The sequence below is a fragment of the Perognathus longimembris genome, chromosome 15 (assembly GCF_023159225.1).
Source record: "Perognathus longimembris pacificus isolate PPM17 chromosome 15, ASM2315922v1, whole genome shotgun sequence".
Taxonomy (NCBI): domain Eukaryota; kingdom Metazoa; phylum Chordata; class Mammalia; order Rodentia; family Heteromyidae; genus Perognathus; species Perognathus longimembris.
In genome coordinates this window covers 53,973,668-53,992,473 of record NC_063175.1, presented here as the reverse complement: position 1 = coordinate 53,992,473, position 18,806 = coordinate 53,973,668, and the positions used below count along the sequence as shown (strand labels likewise).

General features: G+C 38.0%; 1 protein-coding gene across 1 annotated transcript in view; it reads right to left on the bottom strand.

The window, feature by feature from the left end:
• Dok6 (docking protein 6) overlaps positions 1 to 18,806 on the bottom strand; it is a 257,993-nt gene that overhangs the window by 100,838 nt on the left and 138,349 nt on the right. The window contains exon 4 of the mRNA XM_048363325.1: positions 9,232 to 9,351. Coding sequence (XP_048219282.1) covers positions 9,232 to 9,351 — 120 coding nt within the window. The remainder of the gene's footprint in view (positions 1 to 9,231; positions 9,352 to 18,806) is intronic.

Genomic DNA, 18,806 nt, shown 5'->3' with positions numbered 1-18,806 from the left:
CTCTTTGTTGTGCCTCCTGGATAGCTGGGATTACAGGCATGAGCTGCTCTATCTGAAATAGGAACTAAACACTAATAGGATCTGAAGCTTGGCCCAAGTGTTAAAGTCCTTGTTTAGCAAATGCAATGCTCTGAGTTCAATTTCCTGTACTACCAAAATAAAACATTCTCCTCACCTTTCCTACTCAACTGAACAGGCACCTTACACTCCCCTGACTCCTGACCGGAGATGCTTGATAACACACAGGCCTTCCACTCCGGAGGCCTTCCCTCCACCCTTCTCCTGGACATGAGCCATAGAGAAGCCCTTGTCTTGTGTATGTCTCGTCAAGCCCGTTTCACTATGAGGAATCCATTTCATCCTCAAAACAACACCCACATTGCTGTCTAACGAAAGGTAGACGTGTCTGGTCCAGGTGCTGACCATTATAGCAAAACCAGAAACCCGGAAATCTACATAAATTCAGGCGTGAAGTAGTCTGATCCCGATGTGGGTGCGAATGGGAGCTGCAACTCAGAGTTCTACTACCAGCATGGAGAGTCTGGAATCCAGCCTTCCATTTGGACACACAACCCAACTCTACCAATAGTTCCTTTGTTCTCCCACTTTCTTCTGGCAGTGAGAGGTAAGTGTCCCCTCCTCCCCATCTTTCTACTAGGAAAGACCCCTTCTCCCAGTTCTCTTCAGTTAGTCTTCTATCTTGTTCCAAGAATTGTCCATTTATCCACAGCTCTGGGATCTCAGGACAATTCTGAGTCAACAAGAAAATCTCATACTGCACTCTTTATGGAACAACTGTCTCTATACCACTGGCAAACATGAGATTTTTAGTAATAATGCAAACTCAATGAACTTCTTACTAAATGTCACCCATGCAAAAGATCGTGGACATTGATCTAATATGAAACATGGCAGAATAAATACTGAAGAATCTGGCACTTGCAAAACTGAGTGCAGGCCTGGTATTTATTACTAAATACCAACCGTGATTTGGAGTCCAAGTTTACCCTGGTGTTTGAAACAATCTGCTTTGTTTTGTCACAGTTACAGGAAGTGCTAAAGGAATGAAATAGAATCTGATCTTAACAGAGCATCACGAGACATTTCAAGATTGTTCTGTAATGTACAGTCTTATTTATAAATTTTACCTAATGTAGTGGCCACCCTTTCACTCCTTATGAAAATGGGAAGATGTTGACTTGTTTAGATTCATCCATACAGTGTTATAATGCAATTAAGCACCCAGGAGAAAAATATGATTTATGTGTTTATCAAGATTTGTAGTATACTTCAGAAACTGTGACTCCATTTCCATGCAAACTGGAAATTTGTTAAAATTTATTTTATGGTAATGCGACAATAGATTCCTTCACCAACCACCATCTGTTTATTGCACACTGCCACTGTGAATTGGAGCACGTGCATGTCTTCAATCAATCTGTAAAATCCTTAACAATTTTTGAATCTCCCCAGACTTTCCCCTTTTTTTTAAACAAAAGCAACTATTCACAATATGTTATCTGCATTTCCATGTAAATCATATTAATTGCAGTAAATGTGGAATGACATTTATAAAACTCAACAGTTCCACTTTTGTTAATTCTTAAGGAGATAAACCTTGTTTCTGTGTACTTTAATAGATACACATAGATATTTTTCTTGTCATATTAAATATAAAGCATTACCTTGAATGCTGCATGTGCTGGAATATAAGCACATTAAGATGCTATTAAAATTCCTTGCGATAAAACTTTTTTAACAAATGTAAAATATTTTGCTATTGCTATGCTATAATTCACTTAATGATTATTTGGGAAATGTTGAAACCCAGTCAATTTTGACTAATACAAATTAAACTGCAAGAAAATAGCTTATTTTTAGCCTAACCTGCTGAATAACTTGCTCTTTTTAAAATCAAATGACATTTTTAAATTAATATATATAAAACGATGGATTTTAATATTTTGGCTTATTATACATTAACATCAGAAACTTTATAAATGCTTTTAAGTATCACACGTTGACAAATACAAATTCTTTACCAATCATATTCTAAATATCTATACAGTGTATACGCAGTTTGATGGTTTTAAGAACTGTGTATATTAGAAACATTCATTTATAAAAAAAAATGCTTCAGCCTAGATTTGTAATAATTTTGGCTATGCTTCTTAATTCCAGATGGTAGAAAGTAGTTTTATTATTTATTATTTTGGAATAAATTCCCATTATTGAAAGTTTGAGCTACACTGCAGCATAATGAAATATTTATATCTTATGCACTGTGTTCTTTTAGTTTTTGACAAATGCTGATCAGGACAGAGAATGCTTATGTCACCGCATCAAGGTCTCTTCTGCCACTTTCTGATTCCTTCTACCTCAGATGCAAGTGGTGTTCTGATTTCTAACACTCTAAGTTATTCTTGTCTATTCTAGTAGGCTCTTATGAATTGGTAGCAGTCACCATCAGTACATCACTAATTTATTCTTTCTGTAGCTTTCTATTTTTGTTTACTCCACCTAGTTATTGACTTATTTTAGAGGTATGGCAGTTAGTGCCATTAAGCAAAGCCTTCAACTACTTTTACTTTAAAGTTTTTGATAGACACTTCGGCAAACATAATTTGGATCTTATGATTTCAACTACCTTCAATCACTCATGATTTCAGGGTTTCATATCAGAAATCTCTGCATATCTTTATGTTCTCTCCACCTTAAATTTATGTTTGATTATGATGTCAAGCAGGATTCAGGCTTGTTATTTCCTTAAGAAATATCTAGCTATTCTAGGACAATTTATTTAAGAAGTTTCATTTATTTCTAGAAATCACTAACAAGCTTGTTGAAAAGGGGCTTTGGTGTCTGTGTTGAAAATCATTTATTCTGTATGGTATGGTATGGTCCTGTGTTTTTCAGTCTGTTTGTTCTGTCAGCCTCATTATCTTTTCTTCATCTTGGTTGCTCAGCTACAGATATAAAGTCTTGAAACTAGGAACTCATTTCAACCTGGTTCCTCCTTCTCAAGATGTTTTTTGGCTAGGCCTGAAACTTTGCCTGCCAAATGCATTTAAAATTGTCTTGTCAAACTACTGGAATTATTTCTGACTTCTGGGACTTTTATGGGGTTTGTGTTGAATCTAATTTGGGAAGAACTGACATCTAAATGACATTGCAAATTCCAGCCATGAGTATGGTTTATCAGTCCACTTATTTTTCTATAGATCTATGTTCTTTTCCTTAGCAATACTTCAATTTCTGCTTAGAGTTCTAGTATATTCTTTGCCAATTTGGGGCAGTTTTTAAATTGTACTTTCACATTTCATCTTATAATTGTTCTTTACCCATATTAGCATGCCCATAAATTTTCAAAGTGCATAATTTTAGATTGCTCTACTTTAGCACTTGTTATGATTTTACCTTGTTGTCTTGTTGCGTTCCATAGATCAAGGCCTTGAGCAGAATGCTATTAGGAACAAAAGAGCTTATTTTCTCATATACCTGGTCTTCCATGGTTTTCCATGTTCTTCTTTAGTTTGAGGAAATCCTCTTTACACCTAGCTTTTTGTCATTTGTTTTCATAAGTGGATGAGATATCTTATCCAATGCTTTTTATAGCTAACTTGGAATAACAACTTCCTTAATATGTTAATCTATTAACACAATGAGGCATTTCTAGAATTTTTGTATTAGTAGCATATGCCAAAATTAAAGAAGAGGAGTTGTATTTTAGTATAGCACACCATTTAATTTTCTAATTTTAATAGGATTTTGGTCTTTTGTTCATGAAAAATGTTTGTCTGAATTTTGTTACTTGTATAGACTTGGTTGGGGGTTAGTTACTTTCCTAGTAGAATAATTTGTGGATTGATCCTTTATTTTCTAAACTCTGCATAATTCAATAGTACAACCACATGTTACTGGAGTTTACATGGGAAATCACAAAAGAATGGAAATTTCTTTAATGGTATGGATTCTTTCACTTTCCATTTCTTCTTGAGTCATACTTGGTCATTTGAACTAAGTAATAACACACAATGAGACTATTTAACCCATCTGAAAAGTGAGTCCCTTTTTAATAAAATTTGTTCAAGTTTACTGTTAAAACTTATGCTTTATATATTTGGCCTGCTTTATTTTATAGGGTGTCTGAACTGTAGCCTATGTTAACTTTTTTTTCCAATCTGTGAATTTTAGAGATTCCAAACAAATATTTAATTTTTGTTATAGAAGCTGTAATAGAAGATATACAGTTTGATTTTTTTTTTTCTTTTAGCTGGTAGGATCCTTAGCACATATTCCTTACTTTCCTTACACAAATTTTTGTTTATCGAGGCAAGGTCTCACCAATTAGCCAAGGTTGGCTTCAAATTCCCAGCTTGCTTTCCTGTTTCCTGAGTGGTAGGATTAAATGTGTATGTCACTACACTCATAGCCAATTTAACATTTATCATGTTATAACCTCAGTTCTGGTAATGAAATTATTCCTATTAGCATCTTAAGCTTGCTCCAAGAAAAATGTAAAGCTTTATAAAAATCCATTGAAGTGAAAGGCTGAACATTGATTATCTAAATATCCATCTTGAAAGATTAAAAAAAATGAGCTTACAAGTACAAAACCTTAGAGCAAGCAGTGAATGATTCATAATACTGGAAAAAGAGCAGGAAATGTTATTAGTTTATAGCAGAGTTGCTATAACAAAGTCCCCCTTGTGGGTGTTTTAAATGATGGAAATGTCCACACAGGTGAGGAAGGTAGAGCCTAAGAACAAGATGGAGCTCTCCTGAGATCTTTGTCCCTTTGATTTGGGGTGATTGCCTTTTCCTGTTGTCTTCATATGGTCTCCTATTGATGTCTATCTGCCATAATCTTCACAGTTTACACTTGTGACTATCAGTCAGTTGGCCTAGGCCATATATATATATATAATAACGTTATATATATATATATATACATATTATATATATGTATATATAATGCAGTTTTACCTTCGTTTTCTTGTAAAGTTCCTAAGTCCACAAAGCCTTGTATTCTGAGTGCTAGGGACAAGGACTTCAACAGATAAGCTTTGAAGGACCAAAATTTAGCCCGTAATAATATAGAAAAGACGTCAAGCAAATAAGTAAATCTCCGGTGATACAAAGTAAGAAAATATACATAAGCAACAAATGTTAGAAAAGAACCCTTTTATACCAATGGTGGGGATGGAAACGAATGCAACCATTGTGTTAGTCAGTATGGACTTTCCTCAAAAAACTGAATATGGGCCTTTTGGCCCTGACATGCCATTCTTTTTTTTTTTTTTTTTTTTTTTTTTTGGCCAGTCCTGGGCCTTGGACTCAGGGCCTGAGCACTGTCCCTGGCTTCTTCCTGCTCAAGGCTAGCACTCTGCCACTTGAGCCACAGCGCCGCTTCTGGCCATTTTCTGTATATGTGGTGCTGGGGAATCGAACCTAGGGCCTTGTGTATCCAAGGCAGGCACTCTTGCCACTAGGCTATATCCCCAGCCCTGACATGCCATTCTTGAACGTTAAGTGCAATGGACTGTAAAACAATAAACAAGAGAGATACCTGCATTATGCTTATTGCAGTTCTTCACAATAGCCAAACTATGGGATCAGACCAAGTACTGATTGTTTATTGTTGTTGTTATTGTTTTGTTTGTTTTGGTGTTGGTCCTGGGGCTTGAACTCAGGGACTGTGTACTGTTCCTTATTTTTTCTTTGCTCAAGGCTAGCACTTTCCCACTTGAACCACAGCTCCACTTCTGGCTTTTTGGTGATTAATTTGAGATCAGATTTTTATGGACTTTCCCACCCAGGATGGCTTTGAACCATGGTCTTGAGATCTCAGGCTCCTGAGTATTTAGGATTATAAGCATGAGCCACTGGAGTTTGGTGGTATTGTTTTTGTTACCGATGGGGAATTCTTATATCTGCAACAAGTTAGGTCCACTTTTTATGGTCTTTTGAATTGCAATTGTAGGAATTTCTTACAAGTAAGTTGATTCTTGGTTATGAATTTGCTTTTGCCATTAATTATTAACATGCCACACTTTTCTTCTAGACATATTATTATGTGTTATGGATCCTTAAAGAGTAACTATAAGACTCTACCATAATATTTTTCAACATGAATATATGAAATACTATTAAAAACTTGAAGATCTTGGAAATTGTAATACTTTAATACATGAAATGTCCAGGTACTGTGATCTTTCTCTTGATAGTGTCATTGGAAGTTTTTGTATAAATTTGTGTGTGTGTATGTGTGTGTGTGTGTGTGTGTATACAAACTTAAATTTGCTGCATCTTTTTTTCCAATTTATTTTTTTATTATTTTATATATATTTTTTATTATCAAACTGAATTACAGAGAGGTTACAGTTTCATACGTTAGGCACTGGATACACTTCTTGTACTGTTTGTTACCTCGTCCCTCATTCTTGCTGCATCTTATACTACGTGGGATTTGAAGTCGATTTAAAACTGCTGACAGCATGAGATCATGATGATTAGAGCAAAGGACTTAATTGATCACCACTTTTATCTTAGCAACACATACTATCTTTCACCCTTAAAAATTATTTGCATAGCTATCTACTCTCAGCTTGCCTCTGAGTAAATAGAACCAGTATCAGTGCTGTGTGCATAAGTACCTTGCTCCTTAAGAGAAAAATTCAAACTAAATTCACACACATGATTCACAAGATAAGAAAATGACGGCTTTGATGAAGAACATATGATCTATTTTAATACCAAAATGACTTAAGAGAAACACCCTAAATCTACAATGACAAATCTTTTATAAAGGATTTATCTCAACTTGTACATTATGACTTCAAGCATGTATTAAGAAGTTAATGATTTTGTTTATTTTAGAAGCTTTGTTATGCTTGAGAATTCTGCAGCAATAGTTAGGTCAATGAGAGAACAGCTTTCAACAAAGTTAAAGACTTCAATTACCCAGCCTAAATAATAAACACTTTCCTTACACATTTAAAGTCAAATAAGTGATTAAGCTGTCTGGAAAGGGTTGTCACCTCTCAGACCATCATCAGACAGGAAAGTCAGAGCTGGCTGAAAAGAAATCTTAGTCTCGGTCCTATTCTTTTATAGCCTATGGTAATTACCTCAAGGGGACTCCCAAATAGAGTTGTCACATGCAAGATGAAATCTGACAATTAGGAAATGTGAAACTTTGGGAACACAGGTAAAGCCCTGTGTGTGATTTTCTCCTAGCTGTAGATATAATTATTCAGCTAGCCGCCGTAGAAACTGACACATTGATATTCATGTCTTTTATTGTCCTGCTGTAGCACGCATGATAATTTAAAAACTTGCAGCTCATTCTCAATGGGCCAAGAACAAGTTGAGGAGAAGCACTGTTTGTGCTTGGGGCGGCACTGGGAACTTGGAAGTCAAGTGAAAGGTGAGTCTCAGGGAAGGGAATCCTTCCTAAGGCTTTTTGTCTTTCGTGAATCACAGAAGCGTTTTGGTGAGCAGGAATGCCTGTGAGTTCCTTTGCATGTGCATTGCAGTTAGACTTAATTTCCTTAATAGGGTACCATGAAGCTTTAGGGGAACATTTAAATGAATCAAACACTATCTTCTACAGTTTTATAACTGCTCACAGACATGTTAAATATATATATTTAAAAAAAACATATTGACTCTTTTAAATGGTTGGTTGATAAAAATTAATCTAAAAATAAGCATTTGTGTCATCGGTGATATTATAATGTCATACTTGCTATAAAGCATTCCATAGCAATGATGTTTTCCTTTGTTTTTACTTGCACTCCTTGTAAAAATGAAAACATGTACTTTTCATGCAGCTCTCGCGTTTAATTCCATATTTATTTTGTCTAGAACATCCACACTGAAAACCTCTCTTTATATTTTAGGGAAATGAATAGAATCATCACATTAGAAAGAGAATTCTAACAAACTAGCGGGTTACGTTATCCATGTGGATGGATACCATTGGCAATGAGAATGCTTACAATAAAAGCCTACAATACTTCAGAAGAGGATATGATGTTCCTGCTTGAAGCTTCATTTATGTGCTTTCATAGTTCCTGTTGTAATACTTGACAAATCTTTATCAGTACGTTTAGCCTTCTTTTTTTTTTAAGTTGTGAATGAGCAGTATAGTTTATACAACACGGCTATGGATGTTCTGTGCTTAGAATAGCTCTCAGAAAACAAACCAGAGGAATGGAAATATGACTGAGTGTGGGAAAGGAAACAATGTAGAAAAGCAAAATAAGCTACAGAAATGCTCTTGGATTTTTGCAAAAAGGATCAGAATTTTTATATCTATCTATCCATCCATCCATCCATCCATCCACCCACCTATCTATCTATAGTTTTTCTTAGTTACTAAGACGAGTCTTGCCTTTTCATTTCAGTGACTAACAGAAAGCAGTACTTTCACGGGCAATCATGCGGTCATGGTTAATAACAACACTGTGATCTGTACCGAAACGCACACAATCGCCAACGGCTCTCACGTTCACCCGTGCCATCTAATTTATACTCCATATTCGACTGTGCGATTACTTTGTAATAAGGATTTCTAGGTTCCACAATAGCCCTCAGCCTTTCCCCATCAAATACCAGTCATATGGAAAAGTTTCTACTTTCCCAATAATAGATCTTCTGGTGATACCTATCTCTATTAAGAAACGGAGGGGGGGTGGGTGGGAATTGAGCTCACAGTCAATGAATAGTTACTGTGAACTATAGCAAAAAGAAATCTCACACTGAATCCAGTACTTCGGTTTCCATGACAGGACTTCACCAAGAGCATGAAGCACGCGCGGCCATGAGCACAAGAACGGTCTGCTAAAGGAGCCAACGGTGTGGTAAGGAAGCATGCTAGGCACGCACGCCTAAATTCCACGATATTCTGAGGTCTCGTCTACTGCCGCATTAGCCAAATATCCTAAAAGCCTTTGGTAACCAGATTTGATCGATCAACTGTAAGTGTGTACCAACCTACAAGGCAACAAGCAAACGCGTGCTATCTATACAAGCGCCTTCTACGGGAGGGATGAATCCGCTCCTGCGTGTGCACAGCAGGCCTGGGCTACATACACCCCTGCCTCTGCGTTAGCTACTCGCCACCATGGGGAAGTGACTGTGTGCATCTGGACTGACGGGTCTTTTTGGGTGTGGTGGGAGGCCTCCAGCCCTGCAGAGCTGGACTGCGATCTCGCGCTCACTCACCGTTCTGCTCCCGCTGCACCCCGGCCGCCAGCAGGTCGGGCTCCCCCAGGCTGATGTCGTTGAGCCGCGTGCCCAGACACTCCATGCACAGGTGCTTGCACCATTCCTCGGCCTCCAGCTCTGCAAGGGAACACACGTGTCAGGTCAGCCAGGGGCCACTGGAAAGACAGCCAGGCCGTCCGTGTGTCCTGGGCCGTTCTCCCAGGCGATCGATCGGTGAGAGTGACCTAAAACCACATTCAGAAAGTGGAAAACACCGTCCCACGATCATTTCCTGTTTTGAAATTACAGGTTCAAATCACTTTACGCTATTCAAAATACCTAAACCTTTCTTTTTTTGTCTCAAACAATGGCCTATGAATAGTCCCTTCCTATCTATGTTATTTTTAGATAGGTTAAAGTTTGGGCCAGAAGTGACTTAGGAAATGTACTGAAATGCAAAATAAAAAGCATGGAACGGAATATCTGAGCATATCAGACAAGACTGAGCAAATGAGTGTTTTCTTGATTCCGGCTCAGAGTTGTGTGGGCTGGTGACTTGCTCTCGGAGTCATTCTGAGTCATAGGGGACCAGGAATCTCTCAAGGATAGGACCCCGTCGCTTTCTCTCTAAGCAGTGCGAGTCACGTGGATAATCTGACTTAAAAGAATTCGTCAGGCCCAGGGAAACATGGGATGCCTGTTTGCACTTCTATGTGGGAGCTAGATTTAGCTTATAAACACTTCTAAGTAAATACCTTGGGTGGCATGCAAGGGTAGGTACTGACAAATGTATTAACTGAAATAGGGTAAATCCCCCTAGACAGGCAAAGTCAAAGTTCTCAAAATAAAACAACGGGAATCTGGTACTCGGAAGTGGTGGGGTGAGGGGTGGACTAAAGAAGAGGAGAAGCGGGGAAGAGCGAAGTCAAGAATCCAGTGTATATCTTACAAAATTACCAAGAGGGAAAGGGGCGAGTGAGAATGTTGGAGGGGGTAACGTTGATCCAGACATCCCGTATTCATAGACTACTTTGTTAAATGGCAACTCCTTTGTACAACTGCTTAAGGATAATAAAAATAATTAACTAATAAAGAAGAGGGGTAGGATCTTAAAAAAAATTAAAGTCTCTTTCCTACTCTGGAAATGAAAAGAAATATGATTAGGTACTTGCTTGTTTTTTTTTTTTTATATATATCCACAAGCGTTTTTTATTTCCTTGGTCTAAAACACCTATTTTTAATTGGCACCCATTCTTACATTGTTTGAAGCTTTGGGACTTTCCTAAACACGCATGGATTAGATGCTCACCTATGTCTGGCACGTGACACCGCTGAATGAGAAAGAAGCCCAAGAGTCACACCTGCCTTCCACGTCTTTGCTCTGGGCCATGGCGGAATTAAAACCAGGACCGGATATTTGACTCTGCAGATGCATGAAAAAGGCACTGCAGTTCACTATGGAGAAACGGGATCAGAACTCTGGCACTGACACTTGCCAGGGAAGTTTCTGACCTTTCCCTAAGTCTGTACTAGCACTGTCTAAAATAGATTTCCATCAAACCTCTTGCTCTCTGCGGGTGCTACGCCAACCTCTCTCTGCCTTGACATTTTTTAACTCCTCGTGACAAGTTAGCTGTGACAGGTTTTCATGACTGCAGGGACTTAGATAGATACCAAGGGCCTTCCACGGTCCACCTCACCAAATCTGGTAGAGGCACGCGCATTGGCTTCACCACCAAAGTACCGACGATCAGCACGATGCCAACGACAAATGTGCCATTTATGTTTCCTATGACGAAGGCCGTAGTATCTATTAGAAAATAAAGCCGGAAGAACATTCTACTTACCACAGGTGATATTCTAATAATGATAATAGTTCTAACGAGATAAATGGTTCCAGTCTTCCGATGGTGGTCTGTACGGGGGGTTCTCTGCATATTTTAGGAACGGTCTCTTTATAACAAGGACCGAGAGAATGCTTTCACCCTACTATTCTCACACACTTTGTGGGGACAGTTATTACTGCACAGGCTGCCCCCATGAGGAGAGGCAATCGTCGCATGATTGCTCTGTGAAGGGATCGGGCCTCTCAGAGCTACCTTGCAGAACCAAGGTTGGTAGAAGGATCCATCAGAGCGCAGTTGGACGCAGACTCCCAGACTGTTAATTATGTATACCTTTTTCCATCTGCTCCAGTTCTTCACCTATGCAAATCTAAGACAGAGTGGGAGATTCTGGCTCCCGTCTCTCCTTACGGGTAAAGTAAAAATTCATTAAATGCATGTATTGGTTTTTTTTTTTTTTTTTTACCATTTGCTGTGTTCACTTGGTTCCTGAAGAGAGTGGCAAGACTTGATGTTTTAGAACTCCTGGAGTTGGGCCTCAGTCGCAGGGCTCAGTAAGCTAACATGATTCAAGATCGTCACCAGCCTGAGTCAAGAATCAGGGAGATGAGAAAGTCAGTGTGGCCCTGTCCCTCGGCCGAAGTAAGAGGCCAGGGCCTGAACATGGCGGCTTTTCCTCAAGAGCCCAAGAAGTCAGCCTTTATCCTCACCAGGACTCAGAGAACACTTAAAGGGCACTGGCTGAGCTTCACAGCTTTCTCAAAACCTTAACAACAACAAAATCTTTTCCCTTGTTGGGCAGGAATGCCAGACTTCAAAGAAAAAACATTCATAAGGGGAATGATATTGGAAAGAATTGTTATTGGGTTTAAAAATGGATAGAATTTATTATAAAAATTGAAAGTTCCTAAAGCAACGAGAAAAATCTTATCGATTAGGGTTTAAATAATATATATATAGAGAAAAGCCTTGATATTTCCATCATGTGTGTATGGATATATATGTATATATCATGTGTGTATGGATATATATATATCCATACACACATGATGGAAATATATATATACATATATACATATATGTATATATACATACATATATATACATATATATGTATATACATATACATACATATACATATATACACACGTATATACGTATATGTATATACGTATATACGTGTGTATATATGTATATATATGTATATATATCCATACACACATATTCACATATACACATATTCACACATGTTCATGTCTTGGATTTTCCTCAGAACACTACTGTTGAAAATTATAAGTAAAAACCCATTGCATTTGGCATCTTATCTGCATTATTCTGCCTAATAGCATTTTCAATTATCCAAAGACAACATCTGGTATGCTAACTGGCTTAAAAAATAAAAACAGTAAGTAGTCCAAGCCCCAGGATTTAATGTTTCCTATAAGTAGTTAGGCCATGCAGAGAGGCTCAAGAATTAGATCTCTCATTCTACCTTTCTGTTCACTTTTTTTTTTTGTGTCCCACAATTTAATAAGACAAACAAAGCAATCATATAATAAAAGGCTTCTAGAAACTGGAGCTGCAAAGCGCAGGACAGGAAGCCAGAGGAGTTTCCCATCCATCCCAGCAATAAGAGGAATCCACGGGTCTCCATCAAGTGTCATTCGCTTCAGCCCTTTGGTAATACAGTAACACAGAAGGATCAAACCAAGAGTGGTAGAGACAGATCCTGAGCACTCATAATAAAGACTGAACTGCAGCTGAGTTTAGAGGAGAGAGAAACAGAAACAGAGAAAGCTCTCTGCAAATCAGAAGGAATTGTGGGTTTCGTTCATTTATTGTGAACTCAGGCAGCGTGCTGGGGGGTGATAGGAGAAGCGTTATTTCTGCTGTCAATAATTGCCACATCTAGTGACGTAGACTGGTGAGTTTTGTATATGTTGCCGCAGAAGGCTGATAACCTGTCCGGGTAGAAACAGAGTCGCTTTGGCAAAGTGTTGGCCGATAGGAAAACTCCAGAACAAGACCCACTGTGGGGCAGGAAGACGGCAAGGTGAGTGTACAAGACCGTGTGGGTTGAGTGTGAATATGAGTGGGTAAGAGTTTTATGTGCTGGTGAGAGGGCTCCAGTGTGCGTGTGCGGGTGGCTGTGTGTGTGTATGTGTGTGTGCGTGTCCACGTGTTCTGGGTGCGGGAGGACTCAGGAAGGATGGAGGAAGATGGCGGGAGCGTGGCAGGCCTTGCAGAGCCACCTGGGAGGAGAAAGCATTCTGCAATCCTCTCATTAGGAAGCGCAGCAACTGGCTCCAAGCCTTCATCTTAAAAGCATTTCCCTTGGCCGTTTCCATATTTGATCTAGTAGTTTTGCTGAAGCTAAGTTGAAGATGTGTTGGTTTGCAAGGCTTTTCGTTCTTTCATCTGTTTTTGATAGTCATCTTTCAATAGCTACTTTATGTTTTTAATTCTTTCTTAAGGCAATCTCTACGCATTAAAGCCTTCTATCTTTCATCGCACGTCACGCTGTCCTCCAGCTATTTAAGCAAGGGTTTTCTCTGAATTATCTGTCATTTTTCACAACAGACACCCAGACACTCAGGAAGGCAGGCAGACAGACAGAGAGATAGACAGACAGACAGACAGACACACACACACACACACACACACACACACACACACACTGCTAGGGAAATCCAGTGCCTCACATGTTCTAGGCAAGCACTTTACTGAGCTATATCCATGGCACTATCCCTCCCCTCTCATCTAGCAATCATCTACCTATCTACCTATTATCTACTTGTCTGTCTGTCTACCTATCTACCTACCTACCTATCATCTATCTACCTATCTGTCTGTTTGTCTATCCACCTATAGATAAACAATTGTTGTTACGGAGTCCAGTACAAATGCAAGTCCTATAGACTTACTGTGTTTTGTCATTTGTTTTTACCTTTGAACTACTTAGCTACACATGGCATATGATTGAATTTCCTTCTGGAGTAATAAAGACTTTTGAAATAGTTTATAAAGCTCTTTGTTTCTCCCTCCATGATAGAAGTATTTTTGAATTAAGCGGCTTTTAAAAAAACTGAGAACGGAGTGTGGCTAGGTTCAAATTCTTAATTTTCTACAACAGAACAACTATTGTCTTCATTAGGAGTAGGATTGAATAAAGAAAACGGAGTAAAGTAGGTTTGAGATTTGGTATTATTCTACAAGGAAACGGAAGGATGTTTGAAAATAACATGATCAGAGGAGAAAAGAGACAACATAGAAGGGCCGAATGGGTTTTCGGTCTGTGAAGAGATGAGGATTAGAGATGTTGCCACACAGAAAGTCTTCAATGGAACACGAGGACACCCCGCTCCCCCCATTTCTCCATGGAGCTCTGGGGATGGGGACAGCATAACTACAGGCTGGAGAAGCAGAAAAGAGCGCTTCACACAGAAGGCTTTCATAGATGTCTGTTGACTAGATTATTGTATTCAAGCTTTATTGTTCATTAAATTTGGGCCTTAGGAAAACGACATTAAACTTAAATGCTCCAAAACTACCTGCATTTGAAAACACGGTGAAAATAATTTTCATCAGACCCACAGGAAACGTGTTCTAAGCAAAAATTCACGCAAGCAGAAGTTGAAAATCGTGGTAACGGTGTCATGTGACTTTATCATAAGTTGCAGGTGAGAACTTGATTTATATGGAAAAAATAAATGATTGCATCTCTTCATCTCTTCAATAAAGGATTTATCCTTTATTATAAATCTTAAGACAATGTAGGTTAAACACTATTTTTGCCTTCACCATAGCTGGTAATTTAAAAAAAAAATTTAATAGTTGTACAAAGGAGTTGCTACTTAACAAAGCAATTTATGAACAGAATGCATCCTTTTTATTTCATTTTCATTGTCAAGGTGATATACAGAGGGGTTGCAGTTACATACATAAGGTATATTTCTTATCAAACTTGTTACCCCTCCCTCATTTTCTCCCACCTTCCCTCCTCCCCAACCCCCCACCCACGAGTTGTACAGTTGGTTTACAACTCTTGTAAGTACTGCTGCTGCATTGGTTTACCCTTTGCCCTCTGTATCACCATTTTGATGTTCCTCTTCCCTTCCCTAATTCAAATAAACATACACACAGTACCCAGAGTGCCAAAATCAAATACAGAGACAACAGAGTAAACCATAGGGAAGAAAAACAAAAGAAAAAGGTATAATTTTACATAGTACATTAAAAATAACAACAACACTGATAAGCCAGTTGTTTGGAGTTCATTTCGCTTAGCGTTATCTTATGTGGACCTATGTGCATAGCTATTGAGCTATTGTGATCATCTGTTAGGGCTTTCCTAGGCATTTACTAATTATTACCAATGAGGGAAAACATACAGCCTATGTTTCTTTGGGTCTGGCTCTTTGCTTAGTATGATTTTTTTTTTTCCCAAATCTTTCCATTTCCTTAAGAATGGGGCAATGTCAGTGTTACCACTTGCAATATTCTCACCCATCCTTTCCCTACCCACCCTTCCCTCATTCTTCTTAACTTGTAGGGCACACCTTGGATTAACCTTTGACTCTTGTGAAGATTTGGCATGATTTGACAATGAAAGTTGTAATATTTGTCAAAACATTGCATGCATTTTGCTGTAAAGTATTGCTAAAGAGAGACTTGCTGAGAGAATATGAAGCTTTCTCTTATTGTCATGTAAAGTTCTGAGGGCTACTTAAAAAGAAGACATCTCTATCTTGGTGATGCTCTTGTTTTCAAAATTGGTCTTGGTTGCCACTTCACTGGCCTTGCTGATTGAGAATAGATTTTTGTTCCTCTCCCTCACTGTTTCTGTACTAAGCAGATAAGAAACCAGTTAAAACCCAAACACTTGCTTCAGCGAACATCAAAGACAGTATCTCTGTTTAGCCCACACGAAATGGTCTCCTTCTTTCAGTCAGATCTGTAGGATTGATCAGTTTAGAGATGGAGGCATAATTAGTTTGTGCCTTATTTTCTGTCTGTGGAATGCTCCTCATTTGCTTTCTTCTGTAAGATTCACTCACATCTTGAAAAGTAGTTCAAATATGAGCTTCTTAGGTTAGCTCCTCAGATCAGAGTTTTGATTCAATATTTTCCTCTATGTTTAACATAGTTTTTTTTATAGCCCTCTTGTATAACAAGCCATTCATTGTCTATCATTTCTAACCACTCTAATGTAAGAAGTGGACTACTTGGTTTAATCTTTGAAGAGTTTAGCCCAACACTTAAATGTGGAAACTAATAAATAAATATGGAACAAGAAAACAGATGTTATTTGCAGGTAATTCTCAGAAATCAAATCCACACTCTAAAACCAAATGAAAATAATTTGGGAAGTGTCTCTCAGACGTTTTGAGGGATATATATATATATATATATATATATATATATATATATATATATATATCACTCATTAGGGACCTGTAAATTTTCACTTCTTTTTTTAACCATTAGCTTCTCTTTGATGAGAAAGGGAAAAGGAACAACACTGAATATGGTTCATTTAGCCAAAAATTTTCCTATTTTATTAATTACCCTTATATTTGGTTTCATTAGGGGTATTTATATCGACATGGAAGTATTTCAAAATTACCTTTGATTATATATGTGAGAAGTAAAAATTATTTATTATTATCAAATTATTATTTCCTGTATAAGGGTAGTAGAAATTTCTGGAAAGGTCAACCTAGAAAGAAATGCGTTCCTGCCTAACTGTGTTACATTGTTTATAAGGATAAACATGATTTGCTTTCTTTGATCTAACAGCAGGTTGGTAAATCAAATTTTGAGGATCAATATCACAAGCATTTTTCTGCTATTTTTCTCCTCCAGTGATTGAAGGCATAAGGTACACCACCAGGAATGGCCAGAGGGACACCTGCACCTGCCTACTTTCCAAAGGAACAAATGACAAATAGCAGCAATTGACAGAATAATTAAATGGGCCTTTCTTTTGCCTAGCAAGAATTCATGGCAAACTGCTTTGCTATGGGGGCTAAAATATGACAACGAGTTTAAAATACTTCAGAGAAAATAAGGACGAGCAGAAATCAGTGTCTGAAAATACAGGTATGGTGCAGTGGTATGTGTGTGTGTGTGTGTGTGTGTGTGTGTGTGTGTGTGTGTGGTGTGTGATGGGAACAGAACGTTAAAACGTTACCAGAAAGCAGGATCAAAATAGATCTTATGCCATAGTTGGAAGCTCTTCTCTAGCGCGAGTGAGTTTCTGTGAGGGAAGGACCGTGTTGAGGTGGGTTATTTGGCAATCTGTGGAATTCCTGAGTGATACCAGAAGGGTGTCAAATACACACATGATCAGTTTCTCATATGAACATAGTGATCCCGCAGAGAACTTGAGGAAGAGATGATCAGAAAGCCAGCCATGGTCTAGTGAGGCCCAGAAACCAACACAACTTCAGTGCAAATTCAGTGCAACTTCATGAGGTGTCGGGGATAGGAAGGGAAAGAAGAATATCTAAGAAAGCCGTTGGGATATGAAAGTCTTGTCAAGAAGAGGGACAGTGTGTGTAGCCTAAAGTTAATATGTATACACATATTTGAGTTTATCGCAAAGACATGTTGACAATAGTTCATGATCAGCATGGAAATGCATTTGGCTAATACCACAAGCTACCTAAAGTGGGCCAATCCCTTCAGCAAGGACCATAGAATTGTTTGCATGTTGGTATTTTGCCTGGTGAGACTGATTGTTGGGCCTATTCTCAGAATGGTAAAAGATCAAAGATTTTTGTTGTCCGAGAATCAGTGGGGTAATTTATTACATTGGCAATAGAACACCAAAGCAAGTACAACAAACAAATATTCCACTCTTCTCTGAGAGAAAACCCTCTGAGGAAGAAAATTAATTGAACAAGATGTGACCTATGGAAAAACGTATGTATGTGTGTATATTATTATTATTATTATTATGAGTCAATCTCACCAAAAAAAAAAATCTAAAGGAACTCAGATATTTGTTAGCATGTCATGCAAAGTAGATACCACCCTTTTTGAGGTGCTTCCAGCCGCTTACACTTTTTGATTTTTAATGTTCTATCTGCATTGTATTTTCTTCTTTAAAAAAAGGTTGACCAACAAATTTATACACATTTGCTTTGCACATGTTTTAAAGTACACACGGATTGTGAAATGACTAAGTCTCACTGACTAATAAGTACATTACTTCATTTGGCAATAATTCCTGTGAGATAATACTTTCCTATCACTTTCAACAACTGTACAGAAACACAAAGTATTGCTAAGTATAGTTACTATGTGATGCAACTGATATTTTGAATTTGTTCCTCTTATTTAATTGAATTTTTCTATGTTTAGACCAACATCTTTTTAACCTTCTCCCAAACTACTCCAGCAGTGGATGAATGGATAAAGAATATATATATGTACATAATATATTAGAATATATATTTACTTATGTATATATGTGTGTATATATATATACATAATAGTATACTTTCAGCCTTAAGAACAAGGAAGTCCTGCCAAGACAATGCAAGCAAAAGTGCAGAGTATCACATGAAATAAACTAGGCACAGATGAAAGACATGTGATCTCACTTTCCTCGGAAATCTGAAAATGCTGATCTCACAGAGGCAGAGTTAGAATCGCCGGCAGAGGTTGGGAGGGGAGATGGGAACTTCTCACTAGTTAGAAGATTGACAGCAGTGGGTTTTTTGTTTTTTTTTTTTTTCAGTT